This window comes from Didymosphaeria variabile, assembly GCF_027946475.1.
Source record: "Didymosphaeria variabile strain IMI 356815 chromosome Unknown scaffold_6, whole genome shotgun sequence".
NCBI lineage: Eukaryota > Fungi > Ascomycota > Dothideomycetes > Pleosporales > Didymosphaeriaceae > Didymosphaeria > Didymosphaeria variabile.
The window spans coordinates 3409994-3424719 of NW_026611625.1; the positions used below are offsets into that span (position 1 = coordinate 3409994).

The following is a 14726-nucleotide window of genomic DNA, read 5'->3' on the forward strand; positions in this document are numbered from 1 at the left end:
GTTCGAGCGCGTCTTCCACCCGGACCACGACACGATGCTTGCGGGCTCGCAGACGTCTGAGGGCCCTTTCCTTCGATGAGCAGCCACGGTGACGGCGCATCATCCGCGCAGGGCAACCACGAGCATGTTAGCGACGCGCAGCTGAAGCTGTCGCTGCGGTCCATTCCGCAGCTCAAGCGCGACTCGTCGCGTGAAGAATTGTCTTCTGTTGGCCTCCTAAGCGCACTCGAAAATGATACTCGCGCGTCCTTCGTCGTCGACATATCTTCCAAGATTCCCCAGGACGGCGTGCTGGACCTTGTGTACCTGAATTCTGCACTTGCAGGTGCACCGGCGCTACTCGCAAAGATTAGGGGACATGGTTATCCCACTACCTTGTTTCTGGATGACGTTCAGAAAGGGGCCGCCTTCGCGCAGTGGCTATGGGGCCGGGTGGACATCATGGACCTTGCCGTGATCGGGGACGCCTATTTGTTTGCGGACCATCTCTGGTGGGCGACCACGATCCCAGGGGAGCGACATAGGGTAGTCAGTGGCGTACCAACTGCCTTGCTACGAAAGCAAGAGGTAAGATACGAGAGGCCTCACGGTGACGATCAGCGAGAGCACAACAAACCTGTAAACATGCCCCAATATCTACCAGAAAGGCTGCCAGCTGCACATGGATGTATGGACGTGCCATCCGAGATGGCACCTGCATCTAGCTTTGGATCTTTTGATTATACCCGAGAACCGCCGTGTGCCAACATGTCCGACCACATTTTGTACTTTCGGAGCATCGATTGGGCAAATACACCACTTGGTCCCATGTCCTCATGGTCACCGCAGTTACGATGCATAGTCAATATGATCTTGAATGATCACCACCACGCTGTCCTATTCTGGGGAGATGAGGCGACCATGATATACAACGAGGCGTATGTTGAGCTTATTGGCATGATGCATCCCTGCATGGGCCAGAGTGCACTCGTGGTTGCAAAAGATTTCTGGCCGCATCTCGAGCCTTTAGTACAGCGTGTCAAATCTACCGGAAGAACGTTTTCCAATGCCGATTTGCCGTTGTTTATTGACAGGCACGGTTTCCTCGAGGAAGCTTTCTTTTCATTTCAATTGGTACCTATACTTGACAGCAGCGGCTGCGGCATGGCTGGGTATTATCAGCCTTTGGTTGAGACAACACGAAACAAACTGCTGGAGCGCAGGATCAAAAGCCTGGTGGAGATTGGAAGTAGGACAGCAAAAGCGCGCGACCTCAACACCTATTGGGAACTAATCATTGACACCCTCGCCATTAATGACCCAGACGCTCCGTTTGCTCTGTTGTATGCCGCTGAAGACTTTTCTGCACCAACCAGGCCCTCCGTCTCATCGCCCGGAACAGCACTCGAAAATGACGCGTTCATACTTAAAGGATTCATCGGCGTGGAAGCTGGTCATGCTATAGCGCCCCCTACAATTGACCTGAAGAACGGCAATAATATGTTCCAGTCCTACCTAAACCGCGCGATGGAGACCAAGATGCCTGTTGTTGTGCATTTCTCTGATTTGCAGCTACCGGAAGGATTTCTTGAAGGCATTGACTGGAAAGGATTTGGCGATCCGTGTCGCTCTTTGATTGTGTGTCCGATTCAGCCAACTACCAGTGAGCAGGTACAGGGATTTCTGATATTAGGGGTGAACCCACGCCGCCCTTTCGACGAAGACTACAAACAATTCGTCCATGTCATGCTTCGACTTTTGGCTACCTCGCTCGCTTCGGTTATTCTTTTCGACGAAGAGATACGTCAGAAAGAGAACGTCATTGGGCAAGCAGCACGTATTCAGAAACAATTGGTCGCAGAGTTACAGCTCAAGGAGAAGAAGTTTCAGCGGTACGCCGATAACTCCGACGTCGCTATCTTCGTTGTCGATTCGGTCGGAGCGTATACGTATCGCAATCAAGGCTGGTACGACCTTTTCGAAAATGCCAGCGACTCCGACGATGTGATGGGTGCATGGTCTCAGATTGTATGGCCCGAAGACGTAAGTGACCCCGCAGTGGTGCCGCAGCTGAGCCGCTAATCTCATGCTGCCTGTAGATTTCGATTTGTGAAGGATTGTTCTCTAAGCTCATAGTAGACAAATCGCCGATCTACTTTGAGCAGAAAACAAACGTGCCATGGCAGACCGCGGAAAATTTAGAGTCAGACTCTGATTCTCAGGAGTACTACAAGTGGGTTCTATGCTCCGCATATCCGGAACTGGATGCGAATAACGAGGTTATCGAAATAGTCGGAAACGTGACGGACATTTCGAAGCAAAAGTGGGCCGAGGATGTACAGAAACGAAGGACAGATAGCGCTTTGGAGTCGAAGATGCATCTGGAGCATTTCATCGACACTACATCGCATGAAATGAGGAATCCGCTGTCAGCTATCATGCAATGTGCGGATGGAATCCTTACGTCGTACCCAGGCACCAATAGCGACTACGCACTTCCTTCTCCGGTAACGTACGCAGCGTTGCTTGACCAGACAATGGATGCTGCGCAGACAATCGCGCAGTGTGCCCAACACATGAAACGCATTGTGGACGATATTCTTACGATTTCCAAGCTTGACTCTGGACTCCTCATCATCACACCGGTCGATGCTCAACCTGAGACGGTGGCTTTGAATGCAATCAAGATGTTCGAGAGCGAAGCAAAAGCTGCTGAGGTGGACCTGACATTCGAGGTCGATAAATCTTACAGAGCTTTAGGTATCAACTGGGTCAGCCTGGATCCAACGAGGCTTTTACAGGTACTGATTTCATTCCGTGACAAAACAAGGGACATTGCTAATCGTTCAGGTCTTGATCAACCTCATCACCAACGCCCTCAAATTCACCCGTTTCGAGTCGGAACCCCGGCGCATCAAAATCACGCTATCGGCGTACGAACGAGAGCCCGCGAGCAATACAAGCGGTGTTCATTTCGAGCCAAAGTTGGTTGAGGACGATGCCCATCTCGTGGATGACTGGAAACAAGGGTCGCTCGTATATCTGCAGTTTTCGGTGTCAGACACGGGGCGAGGTCTAACGGATGGCGATCGGAGTAACCTTTTTGCTCGTTTCTCGCAAGCATCGCCGCGCACACATATCACCTATGGGGGCTCCGGCCTTGGCCTTTTCATCTCTCGCCGCCTTACAGAGATGCAGGGCGGATCCATCGGACTGGCGAGTGAGTTCGGCATCGGCAGCACCTTCGCTTTCTACATCAAGGCGAGGAGAACAGAGTCTGCCCGCGCCAGGAGATCCAGCACACCATATAGGTTCCCCGAGGACATAAAGCACCGCGCTACAACCCGACGAGAAATCTCAAAGATGAACACCCGCCCACAGTCTCCCGTTGGTGAAAAGTCCCCCATAGCCTCGGGCTGGCATTCGCACCGACGACTTCACAGCCAGTCTCACACCGAAGATAAGCGTCAGCCCAGGCCCTCAGCGCCGCAACGCCGCCAGTCCGTCCTGCATCCGCACTCCCCAACCGACGCCCTCGGCATGCCCCCTGAACCCGACCTCGCCGAGTTAACCCGCACAAGAAGCGTCCCCGAAAACATGCACGTCCTCGTCGTAGAAGACAACCTCGTCAACCAGCGCGTCCTCGCAAACCAACTCCGCAAGCTGGGCTGCGTCGTCAGCGTCGCAAACCACGGCGGCGAAGCGCTCGACTTCCTCAAAAGGACGAGCCACTGGGTGGACAAGAACGCAGATGCGCCTGACGAAAGTAGGATGCACGACGCCGACCTGCCGATAGACCTCCACCTCATCCTCATGGACTGGGAGATGCCCGTTATGAACGGCCTTACGGCCGTTACTAAACTGCGGCAGCTTGAGCGCGGAGGCCAGCTGAGCGGACATATACCCGTCATAGGCGTCACGGCTAATGTGCGAGAGCAGCAGATACAAACCGCGATGGACGTCGGCATGGACGACGTGGTGAGCAAGCCGTTCCGTGTGTCGGAGTTGATGGGGCGGATGAGAGATGTGATTGAGGGGGTGGGGAGTGGTAATATACGGTGGAAGGGGAGTGTGTCGGAGGGGATGAGAGAGGGGGAAGGGTAGACCTGCAAACAATAGGTAGGGATGGATGGATTGTGAATGACGATAATAATAATAATCCTATGCGTCGTCATCGAAGGGGATGTATTCAATGGTATCTCGCATGAGATGCAGCAGGCTTGAATGTTGTGCATGGATGCCTTACATCCCTTGTGCTGTGAGATGGCCTCAGTGTCATGTCAGAAGCTGAACAAGCGTTTCGCTTCGTGGATGCCAAATGGGGGTTCCTGAGGAACCTGGCCGTGGTCGATATGGCACTCGCACGCTCACATACTGTGGAGATCATACGATCAGGTATATTGAATATAATAACGTTGCTATTTATAGTACCGAGAAAGCAACAAGTGTATGTACCGCGACAGCGTGATTATGGGTCCAGAAGCAACAGTAATCCTGTTCATGCGCTCAATAAGTCTGCCGTCTTGAGAGCTGTACTTGCAAACTCCGCTGCCGTTGGGAGTAAGAGCAGGGCGTTGGAGAGGCAGTTGTCGTGAAAACAGGAGCTGTAGCCATCCTGAACATAGAAACATGTATCGTGCCTGGGGGAAGTTGGTATACTGTACTCGCCCATGATGGGTCGTAGAGTGTCCAAGCTTTGACATCATACTGTAGAAAGGCGGGTTGTAGAGGGAAGGGTTGTGGGAAAAGATCGAGTCGTACTGGTTAGAACCAAGATTGTGGATATTGTACATATTGGCCATCGTGTAAAGGTATGCACCTGACGACACCATCCGTGAAACATCAGGCCGTGAAAGGCGCAGTCATGTGCGATGTGAACGTAGCCTCTGTGTTGAAATAGCTATCGTCCGGTCATGTGTATGCAGAGGCTTGGCCCCGGACCTGATTGATATGCATTCCACTGGTTTCAATTCTCGGAAGTTGTTGCAGCCTTACGTTTGCCGCGGATATTACAAAGGTGGGGAATCCTGGTCGTAATCCAGCTTCAGCAGAAAGATGCAGTTTCGATGCTTGCCAAAAGCTTATCTAATATTTCGTCTAGCGGCTCAAATCCTTGGGGATCGGTACGTGTGTGTGGACCGGCTCGTGGTTACCAGCTTGCAGGTTCTTTATGGCCTTCAGAAGGAATGCGTGGCCCTCCTGGCGATCGCCGCATCGCCAGATATATCCAATGGCAAAAACGTCGAGGTAATGTCGCCAGGGGCAATCCTTGCCAACGAGACACTGTCGGTCATCACGGCACCAAGTTGCGTAACACAACCCTAGGTCTCGTTCGTTTGTTGACCCGTAATGAGCTGTATTGACGCGTCCAGCTTTGTCTGGGTGGCCAGGCCCATACGGAGCGAAGTTGGTCGTGGCAAAGTAACCGACCTCCTTGGGCACTTGTATCTGGCTTTGATGCTCTCCGGTAGGAGGCCGACGCGTGACTCGAATGATGTGTGTGATCATGTCGTTGAAGTTCATGGAACTATCTCTTCGACCTGTCTGAACCGAAACGCGCTTGATCCCGCGACGATCGTCGCCGTCTTCCTCGGAACGTGCACGCTTTCGCTGTTGTACTACGAGATCTCCCGCAGGACACTGAGTGATTGGAGGAAGAGCAACCTGGGTGGGGCTGGGGACGACCTGAGCAAGAGAGGCAGAAGCGATCCGATCCATGTGTAGAATGGTGGGCGGGAGGTGAGTCACTGACGAAGTAGATGGTATCACGATCGGCACTGGTGTTTCTGAGGCCGCTATGCTCAACGTCGGGCTGTTCCGTGCCGATTCTCTCTTCTCTGAAGTGGCTTCCGAGGGTGAACGTGGACTCAACTTCGGTACTTGGCCGATTGTAGGCGAGGTTGGGGTGTGTATCTCACACTGTGCGTTCGCGATGTTGATTAACCGCTTCAGATGAGGTTGTGCATCCGAAGGTGCAAGTATTTTTGAGGCGACCCGGTTGAGCACTGCTCTCATTGGGGCGGTTATCGAGATACCTAGCATGGCCTCCATAAGTTCTGTGTCTAATTCGTCAGACACAAGCAATTCGAGGGCTGCAGTTAGCACGACGTCGACATCAACCTGAAACTGCTGCAGCAGACGTGTGAGGTGCTGATGTGCGACGGGCACATTGAGACGCCCCGATGCCACTCCCGCTATAATAGCTTTGGCCGCAGCGCTGAGCTCCTTTTCTAGCATTTCCTCCACGAGCACAACGTCGCCAAGACCGGACGCCACCATGTCGAGGGCGACTTTCAGAGTTCCGTCAGGCGGGTCATTTCCGGCATTGGTAGCGCTTCCATTACCACGATGTCCAGGAGCTATTGCTATTAGACGCTGCACCCTGGTACTACTTAATTCGAGCTTACCCATGGCCGTAAGTATCCCCACGTTGTTGCGCGCTTGCTGTGGTCTGTGGTTTCGGCTTAAGGTCGTGGTAGACTGCGGGGCAATTGTCAGGGTGTAAGTCAAATTGACGTGTTTGTGAGCAGTGAAGCTTGACGTTCAACTATCACGTGATCGTGGCGATCCCGTCTGAGGGTGATTGATCGGTCGATCTAGAATTGACCAGGCCGCCGGAAAAGCGCGAACGTGTCGAGTCCGGGTACAAAGGTGAGAGTGCGCCTTGTCCAATATGTCAGCGTGTCTAAACTTACGACCCTTTGGCTCACTGATGTACCACGTAGTAACGCTCAGACCTCGGGGCGTGCGGTGAATTGCTGGAGCAGGTGCTATGGTAAACACGAGAAAAATCTCGTGGGATGAGGCAGTCGACGACAAGAGATTGACAGGGATTTGGGACAGGTGTGTCTGTTAAAGACAATAAGACAGGCCACCAACGGGATGTAACTGTGGAGATGTAGAAACAAAGTTGACGTAAATATGATTCGAGTGTTAAGTGCTAGCTTACAGAAGTCGGCGGAGCCGATACATAGGGCTGGTGCCGCCGGTGGCTCCTTCTGTTATGTAAGGTGCACCTTCCTCGATCAGTGACGGGTAGCTGCAGATGCTGCGTGTCTCCCTCACCCTCACCGCCACATCAAAACAAGTTTTTTTCCCTGGAGACGAGGGAACTTTGGAAAAACGGTTTGATGGAGGTGGCCATCCGGCGTGCCACTATGCAAACATTTGGCATGAGTGATGGCCTCAGTATCATGGAGCCTTGGTACTCTGTATTACCCGAAAACGGGCAATGCGGTATCCAATTTTTGAACTAAGTCTGTACTATCGTCATACATATCGTGAGTCTTTTTTACGAGGTGGCGTTTTGCGAGCCAGGTTCGGTGAATACAGCGTAAAACGATGGAGGCATCAGTATCATTGCTGTGTATCGGGCAGCTCTGTTTAGCGTTGAGACTGTAGGGATGTTAGAAACAAGAGTAAAGATCAACGATAGAGCAATGTGCAAGTATCGCTCCTTATTATTTTATTAGTGGATCCCAATCATTTGGGCCAGAGCATGGTCCATCCTTCGAAAGCCGCTGCTATCGACATGCCTAGGTTATATTCTAGATGCGGAAGTAGTTGGTCGATTCGTGAATCGTACACCTGTGGGATAGAAACTGCGGTTTCTGACCGTTGTAAGCTTAAGATTTAGCATACCAAAGGAGTATGAGCCCTGCCTTGACTAGTACCCAATACACGGGCGGTTGCACAGTATCGATATTTCCTTGCAGTGGCTGTGAGCTGAAGTGCGACATGTAGAAGACTACCGCGCAATGTAATGATGTTCCGGAGGCAGTACCTTTTCTACTCATGACACTAATCATCCTCTCACTGACTTGTCATAGGCACATGCCGATAGTAATACACTCAGCTCCTCCTTCTGCATGGTACTTAATCTGTGTATTAGGGATCCATGATCTCTGGCCTCTTTTTCTAGTGCTTGTATGTGCGATCTAGGTGATTTAACTTGGTATCAAGTCTGCATTAGAGTGGCCTTGTAAGGTGAAACAGTTGTATACCATCCACTAATAGATAGCTCTTTACACTCACTCGCGTGCTTTTCCGACTTATACACGCTGCACGCAAGGATGACATCGCCCACCGAGAACTAGAAAATCGCCATCTCGTATTCGATCTAGGAAAGATGACAGTGATGGAAATGAGCAATCCCCATACCAGCCGTTGAAGGTCTAAAGGCTGTCAGGTTGAAACTAGTCACAAGGCTGAGGTTTCTGCCTCGATGAGGATGGCTGCCATAAGTGCTTTTAACTTTGAGCACCACGCGATAAATACATAAGTTCCCGTCGAAAGAACAACAGACGAGGAATGTCGGAGCAGGAAAGACAGGGCGCTTAATAATTAAGCCTTCCGACCCGCCCCGCCAAATCGGAACCTGCCACTGCCCCACCATTACGCGCCCTAGGAAGGAAGCTACCAGAAGCTCGCCATCGATAACATCACGAAACCTCGCATTGACTTTAACGTCAGTCTACTACCTGCAAACTACGCTCCTCACTTCCCTGGCGCCTCCTCCAAGACACAAACACCTGGCTGAAATGAGCCGCCCAAACGTACCCCGCGACCCCATCGCCGGGCCAGACAGTACGCTCCCATGACCCACCACTTCGGCATAACATTGACACGCCCCAGCCGTCCAGCCACCCTTCCCGCTCAAACTGCGCGGCCCAGTCGTCAAAGGCTTCGGCCGCGGCTCCAAAGACCTCGGCATCCCAACCGCCAACATCCCCCTCACAGGCCTCTCCATCGGCGGCAACGACGACCTCGAATCCGGCATCTACTACGGCTACGCCTCCCTCGACCACACCACCATCCCCTCCCTGACCACAGACATCAGCGTCCCCAGCGCAACAGCAGACACGGCAATCCCAGCGCGCAGCTCAAACCACGCAGTCGCCGACCTGGAAACACCTGCGACCGCGCCCCCAAGCCGCCCCATATCACCAGGCTGGACTAACGACGTGAAAGTCTACCCCACCGTCCTAAGCATAGGGTACAATCCCTACTACAAGAACGAGCAGCGCAGCATAGAGATACACATCCTGCACTCGTTTGCGCAGGACTTCTACGGCGCCACCCTCTCGCTCGTTATACTGGGTCACATACGCCCGGAGTACGACTACGTGAGCAAGGAAGCGCTGGTGGAGGATATCAGAGAGGACATACGCGTTGCGCAGAGGAGTCTGGCAAGGCCTGCGTACGAGGCGTGGCGGCAGGATGAATGGTTGTTCGGAGAGGGAGCCAAGATGCAGGCGGGACAGGCGGTAACGGCAAGTGGGGGACGGGAGGAGGCCGACAAGGATGCCGAGGAGGCGAAAAGGGAATTCGCGCGGAGACAGCAGGCAAAGGGTCAGAGCGGGATACTAGCCAAGAGCGAGATTATTCCCTGAGCTGAGTGTGGGACTCCACGTGGGTGGACGAAGTGCTACGATTACGACTGCACGAATTAGACTTTCTATGCGATACACAATGATAGACTCCCAGACTTGCAAAAAGATGACATGGATCAATGAAGCGATTCGATTCGATTCGTCTATGTTGAATCCCACACGTATTTTGTTCCTCGTTGTGTGCACCAAACACCCGCTCCCTTGAACATGTAGCCACCCATGGCCAATTGTCTGACATCATTAACAATTAACGAACCCGAAACTTGCAACCTTCAGACGCCGAGCTCACGAGAGCAGATGGCTGGTATTCCGTACGTAACAACAAATGTGGAAATGACATCGTAGCTCATCAGCCAGCGCGCAGCGTACCGGTACAACTGAGAGTGATAGCGCCGCTGCTCCAAATAAGGATGTAGCGCATGAGGTACCGACATCCGGCAAACCCCCTGCAGTGGTACACGCAAATCCACCGTTTGCATGAACTCGATGACGAAAGAGTGCAAAGAAAGAAACCAGAACTATCAAAAGTAAAGGCTGGCATAGGAATGCAAGATCAGCCAAGGTATGAACATGCTCAGTGCATAATTTTGGGCACCCGGGAATGGGGAAAGGGGTATCTCTGTTTTTCAAGCCGTGACGGCGGCCGTGATATGCGAAAAGACCGTGCTTTTCACACGAAGTGCTACTGTGTTGCGCTCAGAACAGGCATAATCTATCAGCCAAGTTAGCCACATATCAATCAGGATGCACTAAACGACGACTTACCTGGAATGCGACCAACATGGGCATATCAAAGTTATCCCTCTTGATATGCCACATAATCATGCTATCAATGAGCCCGTTGTGCGCGCCTAGACTCTTCATCGCTTCTCCACGGTGGATGGTGCCGTCTTCCTGTTTCACAAGCGGCTCGTGCTTGAGCCTGTCGCCATTCGTTCTCCGGGGTCGCTCCGCCTCACGCACCAGGTCGTCATTGGTCTGATAACGCAGGAAGTTGACGCGACGGTGGCCTCTGCCCAGCGGATCAGCCGTTGCAAGATTTGCAAAATCCGCCAAATATTCTACCGCCGAGGGCTCATCCAAAAGTTCAACAATATTGACAGGGTACGGACCCGCCTCATGCTCTTGGCCTGGTAGAGTGGGCGTGGTGCTACTTTGACTGGACAGTCCGCTCTCGTTAGAGCGCTGTTGACTGCTGCCCAAGTTTGCGTTCAGATTGGGCTCTGTCCCTAGCAGCACTTCTCTTTTCCAGCCGGTCAGAATTTCAAACTCTTTATTCGTGCCCACAACTTCGCCCGTGCGACGCACGATCAGAGATGGCGTACCCACCTCGCCGAAACATTCGAGCATGGATATCAAAGAGCGCTGCAAGTTCTTTTCTGCATGAATGAGATCGTCGCTGTCAAGATGAGAAGCGTTGATCAACAGAGAAGGCCTGAAGAGACCAAGAGACGTCCGAACACTATCCTGGTTTTTCCTGGAGAACCTTCTGCTGCATGCAACGACTAAGCGATGATGCGCAGATGGGTAATTGTAAGGCTTAGTGACCTTCTCGTAGATGAGTTTAGATTGTCGCTTTCGTCCTGCATTAGGATACATTTGGTATAGCGGCCCTCCAGGGGGACGGTTCTCTTGGTGCGGACGATGTGCCGTAGGAGAGCCCCGTAACTGCGACTGATTCGGGTTTGCAAAGAATGTCGCGGCAGACATAGGGTTATCGTTGTCATAGCCGGTATTGTAATCCGTGGATGCAGGGCTAGCGCTCGATAAGCTCGAGGGCCCGCCTTGGCCAATCGCGTAAGCCATGGGCCCGGTGTGGCTGTCGTGTCGATCTATAGTGACGGGGGTGTTGTTTGGTGTGTGGACTTGAAGGCTACCATGTCGTGAGTGCGGATTCTGCCATTCCGCTGGGTCTTGACTGAACGATACATGGGCGGGCAAACCGTGAGGGTCAGCGTATGGCGCAGAGCCAATTGGACCGTACACATGTGCGGCCTGGTTCAAAGGGTTGTCATTGGTCGGCACGTCTGCAGCGGCTGATGACATGTGGCCGAGCATCCCAAGCTCCAAAGCGCCATAATGGTTCCCAAAGTTCAGGCTTGAGATGTCAAAATTGAACAGCGCCGGATCACTAGGATCGAAGAGAGGACCGCCAAATTGCGGCATTTGGGAGGGTGTGCCTTGCGAGACCGGTGCAGGAGCAGCAGCCATTACAGCTTGGGTGTTGTGGGCGTACTGAGGCGACATGGGAGCTTGAGGATTGTTGTAAGATGGGTCTTGCACCGGTACAGCTTGATTTGGGCTAGTATTCTGGGTGTAATAGGTGGCAGGAGGCGCTTGTGTAAAGTAGCCTCCTTGCTGGGCCACAGCCACTGCTTCCTGGCTGTGGGTAGGAACTGGGACGGGACGGTTGCCGTTCATGTGAGGATAGTGGCCGCCCACGCCAGGCATGAGGGCTCCGTCTGGTGCATCATGAAGGTACTTGGCCTTCTTGCGCACACCATCCATACAGTGGTCCTGCAGACCGCGCTTGATACAGCGCTGGCACGGCCGTTCGTCGCCTGGCGCTTTCAGTACGCAGTCTTGGTAGAGATGGTCTCTGCAATCCTGCAAAAGATTCAAGGATTGTTCACTCACCACAGGTCAGATGGGCACGCTGGCAGGCAAAGCAGGCGCGGCGGGCTTTCTTGCGGCGGGGTCGCGTAGGGTCCTTTGCATTTGACTTTGCGGTGCCGTTGGGCTTCCTCTCTGGGGAATGGTCGCCAGAGCGCGGCTCCGTCTTCTGCTCGGCCGTCATGTCGAAGTCGCCGTTCTCACTCCCTTCGGGGCCACTGTACTCGGGCGAGGGCGATGCATCTTCTGGGTCTGGGGAGGGCATGGTCCCTATATTGCCTCTGCGGTGCTCTTGCACCACGTACGAGGGCACGGATAGCGGGCCAATGCTCTCGAGGGGGGTGGAGAGTGTCTTGGGCGCTCAGACGCACGTTTTCTCAGCGTGCAGCCGTCAGAGGAGTGCTGGGGGCGTCCCGGGACAACGGCTCAGCCAATGCGTGGCGGGGGCACACACGGGCGGCGTCCCAGCTGCGTGTTTCGAGAATGCGATCACGCGTGCGCTGGCTTGCTCGAACGGGCGCTGCCGTGACACGGGCGCCACTCCAATGGCGGCGCGCAGGCTGCTGCGGGGCCAGACTCGAGGTGCTGCTCGAGGCAGAGGGCCAGCGGTGGGCCGGGGAGCGCGGACGGGTGGTCGAGATCAAGTGGTAATGCTGCTACGGCCATGCAATCGCGGGGGAAGCGGTCGGGCGCTGTGCCGCATCGTGCCTTTGCCGGGGCTCTTGCTCTACCACGGCGCCATTGCGCGCGGTCGGCGGGGGTGGTGTTTCTGCTGGTGCTTCTTCAGGCTTGCTGGGGCTTGCTGATGGCGGATCAGCGCGGTGGGTGCGTCTGCGCGGTGGGCGACGCTGTGGGACGGCGCTTGTGAGGGCTGTACTTGCGGGCTTGAGGTGCAGCGGACGTCGTCTGGAAGCGGCAGCGGCGATGGCGGCAATGGCAGGCGCGGGTTGGACGGGCGCCGGATTGACTGCAGGCTGCTCTCGGTCACCACGAAGGCTCGCTGTCGTGTGTGCGTGTAGAGGACGACGACGGCGCGCATCCCCGCAATGCTTGCAAAAAGACCAGGCTAGCCTAGCCCTCGGCTACCACCCCATCATCCATGCGCTCATTGGCGACCCGTCCCTCGGATTCCCGACGACGAATCCTGGGGCGCCCTGAGATCAGATGCCAGATCGAACCTACACGTCGCAGGCTATGGCTTGTATGGCTTGCTTATTCCGACGCCGCCGCGCCGACGGGGCCCGTTGCTTCTTCGCCATGCGAACTCATCTCGAGACAGCCATCGCCCTGCCGCCCTGCCAGTGACAACGGCCTGAGTCAGGACAGCACCTGTCAACGTCTCCCTCACGCCCCGGCACATGGCACTCGAAAAGCAAAAGGCCCTCATCTCATGCCCTCACGGACGAGCTAACCCAGTCCTGCACTCATATGCGGGCGTGCATGACAATGGACGCTCCTGGTCCTGGCACGCCCGTATCATTCGCTGTCCAGCACCTCGCAACGCCCTGTACCACCGTCCATCATCATTCCACGCTGCTGCCCTCGACGCTGGCGAGAGACATGTGCGCCCTCGTCACTACCCACCACGTTCCCTCGCCCCGGGGCGGTCAGTCCCTCGCCAAGTGTGTCATCCGCAACCGCCTCGCCGTCCTGTGTCCCCTCTAACCTCAGAGCTGGCGTGGCTTCCCTCGTGGCGCCCAAGTCACGTTGCACAAGGGCCCGCCCACCCTGCTTCAGGTGCCTCACGTGCGGGCGCAGAAAAGACAAAAACTTGGACATTCAATAAACATTCGTGGCATGCAAATGCTGTGCGACCATCCTCTATAATTAGGCCCTTTCAGCCAGTCGAATCCGCCACACGCCTCAACCGCCTTACTCCACGAGTCTACCCTGATGCGAAGCGACTGTTGCCCCTGAGTCTCTTGCCGAATCGAAAGAAGAGGATTGGGAATCTGTGATACACCGCGGTTAGTGATATCCACATCCAAGCTGTCGGGGTCATTCTTACGGTGCCATGACAAGGGCCAAAAAGGCTAGTAGTGTCGTCGCCCACTGGTAGCCGAGATCTTCCTGATCAGTGACCGCCTTTTCATTGTTGCTGCGTGGTTTCAACTCACTGTTGTACATCTGGACACCGAAGAGAGGGAACGCCGCGGCAAAGTACGAGCGCGCAAAGCTGTTGGCTGCGAGCGCGCTCGCAGCGTACAGTGGGTACTGTGATCGGTCCTGTCAGTCCTTCTTCAGCTATCTCCGATGTCGGCCAGCTTACAGCTTCGACCAAGAAGGTAAACACTCCAGAGAAGACCCAGATAACACTACGTCAGAGAAAGCGGTCAGCATCTTGTCTATTCATGACACCTGCATGAACCGAAAAGGGGAAACCAACCCTGTTCCAAAGATCCCGGAGAAAATAATTGGGACTATAGCACGACAGATATTAGCTATTATTACGACTCGACATTCATGCGCCTTGCTGCGTACCTATCCAGTGCACCTACGGGCCGCAATGTCATTAGCAATGCGAGGCAAGCCAGTCTATCGGTCCGCTACTTACCGAAGCATACGTGGTCCACCCAAACCCTGCGTCGAATTGATCAATATTTGTGTAGACGTCAAAGATCCTGCAAAGGCTTACCGAATAGCGAGAGAGGGACCAAAAAGGCCCCGCAAATTGTAGCGGGGAGCCGAAATTCTGGTTCACTACCACCCCCTTGCGCTTCGCTGCGCTGTACGAGTCTGTCG

The 14726-nt window shown here is 54.2% G+C and overlaps 5 protein-coding genes across 5 annotated transcripts; 2 read left to right on the forward strand and 3 right to left on the reverse strand.

Annotated features, from left to right (window-relative positions):
• Nucleotides 1–75: 75 nt before the first annotated feature.
• Nucleotides 76–4083, forward strand: N0V89_009029 (uncharacterized protein; the record flags this gene model as incomplete). Its single annotated transcript, XM_056217782.1, has 3 exons — nucleotides 76–2022; nucleotides 2166–2780; nucleotides 2830–4083. The coding sequence occupies 3 exons, from the start codon at nucleotides 76–78 to the stop codon at nucleotides 4081–4083; spliced, it is 3816 nt and encodes a 1271-aa protein (XP_056069338.1).
• A 993-nt stretch (nucleotides 4084–5076) lies between these two features.
• Nucleotides 5077–6390, reverse strand: N0V89_009030 (uncharacterized protein; the record flags this gene model as incomplete). The annotated part of the gene is made up of 2 exons (XM_056217783.1): nucleotides 5077–6338; nucleotides 6387–6390. 2 exons carry the CDS (start codon nucleotides 6388–6390, stop codon nucleotides 5077–5079), a joined length of 1266 nt encoding a protein of 421 aa, XP_056069339.1.
• A 2129-nt stretch (nucleotides 6391–8519) lies between these two features.
• FMN1 (riboflavin kinase) lies at nucleotides 8520–9371 on the forward strand (the record flags this gene model as incomplete). Its single annotated transcript, XM_056217784.1, has 2 exons — nucleotides 8520–8565; nucleotides 8614–9371. The coding sequence occupies 2 exons, from the start codon at nucleotides 8520–8522 to the stop codon at nucleotides 9369–9371; spliced, it is 804 nt and encodes a 267-aa protein (XP_056069340.1).
• A 682-nt stretch (nucleotides 9372–10053) lies between these two features.
• On the reverse strand, nucleotides 10054–12249 carry ERT1 (Transcriptional regulator of nonfermentable carbon utilization; the record flags this gene model as incomplete). Its single annotated transcript, XM_056217785.1, has 3 exons — nucleotides 10054–10083; nucleotides 10137–11970; nucleotides 12005–12249. 3 exons carry the CDS (start codon nucleotides 12247–12249, stop codon nucleotides 10054–10056), a joined length of 2109 nt encoding a protein of 702 aa, XP_056069341.1.
• A 1739-nt stretch (nucleotides 12250–13988) lies between these two features.
• On the reverse strand, nucleotides 13989–14546 carry N0V89_009033 (uncharacterized protein; the record flags this gene model as incomplete). The annotated part of the gene is made up of 2 exons (XM_056217786.1): nucleotides 13989–14160; nucleotides 14539–14546. The coding sequence occupies 2 exons, from the start codon at nucleotides 14544–14546 to the stop codon at nucleotides 13989–13991; spliced, it is 180 nt and encodes a 59-aa protein (XP_056069342.1).
• Between the last annotated feature and the right edge of the window lie 180 nt (nucleotides 14547–14726).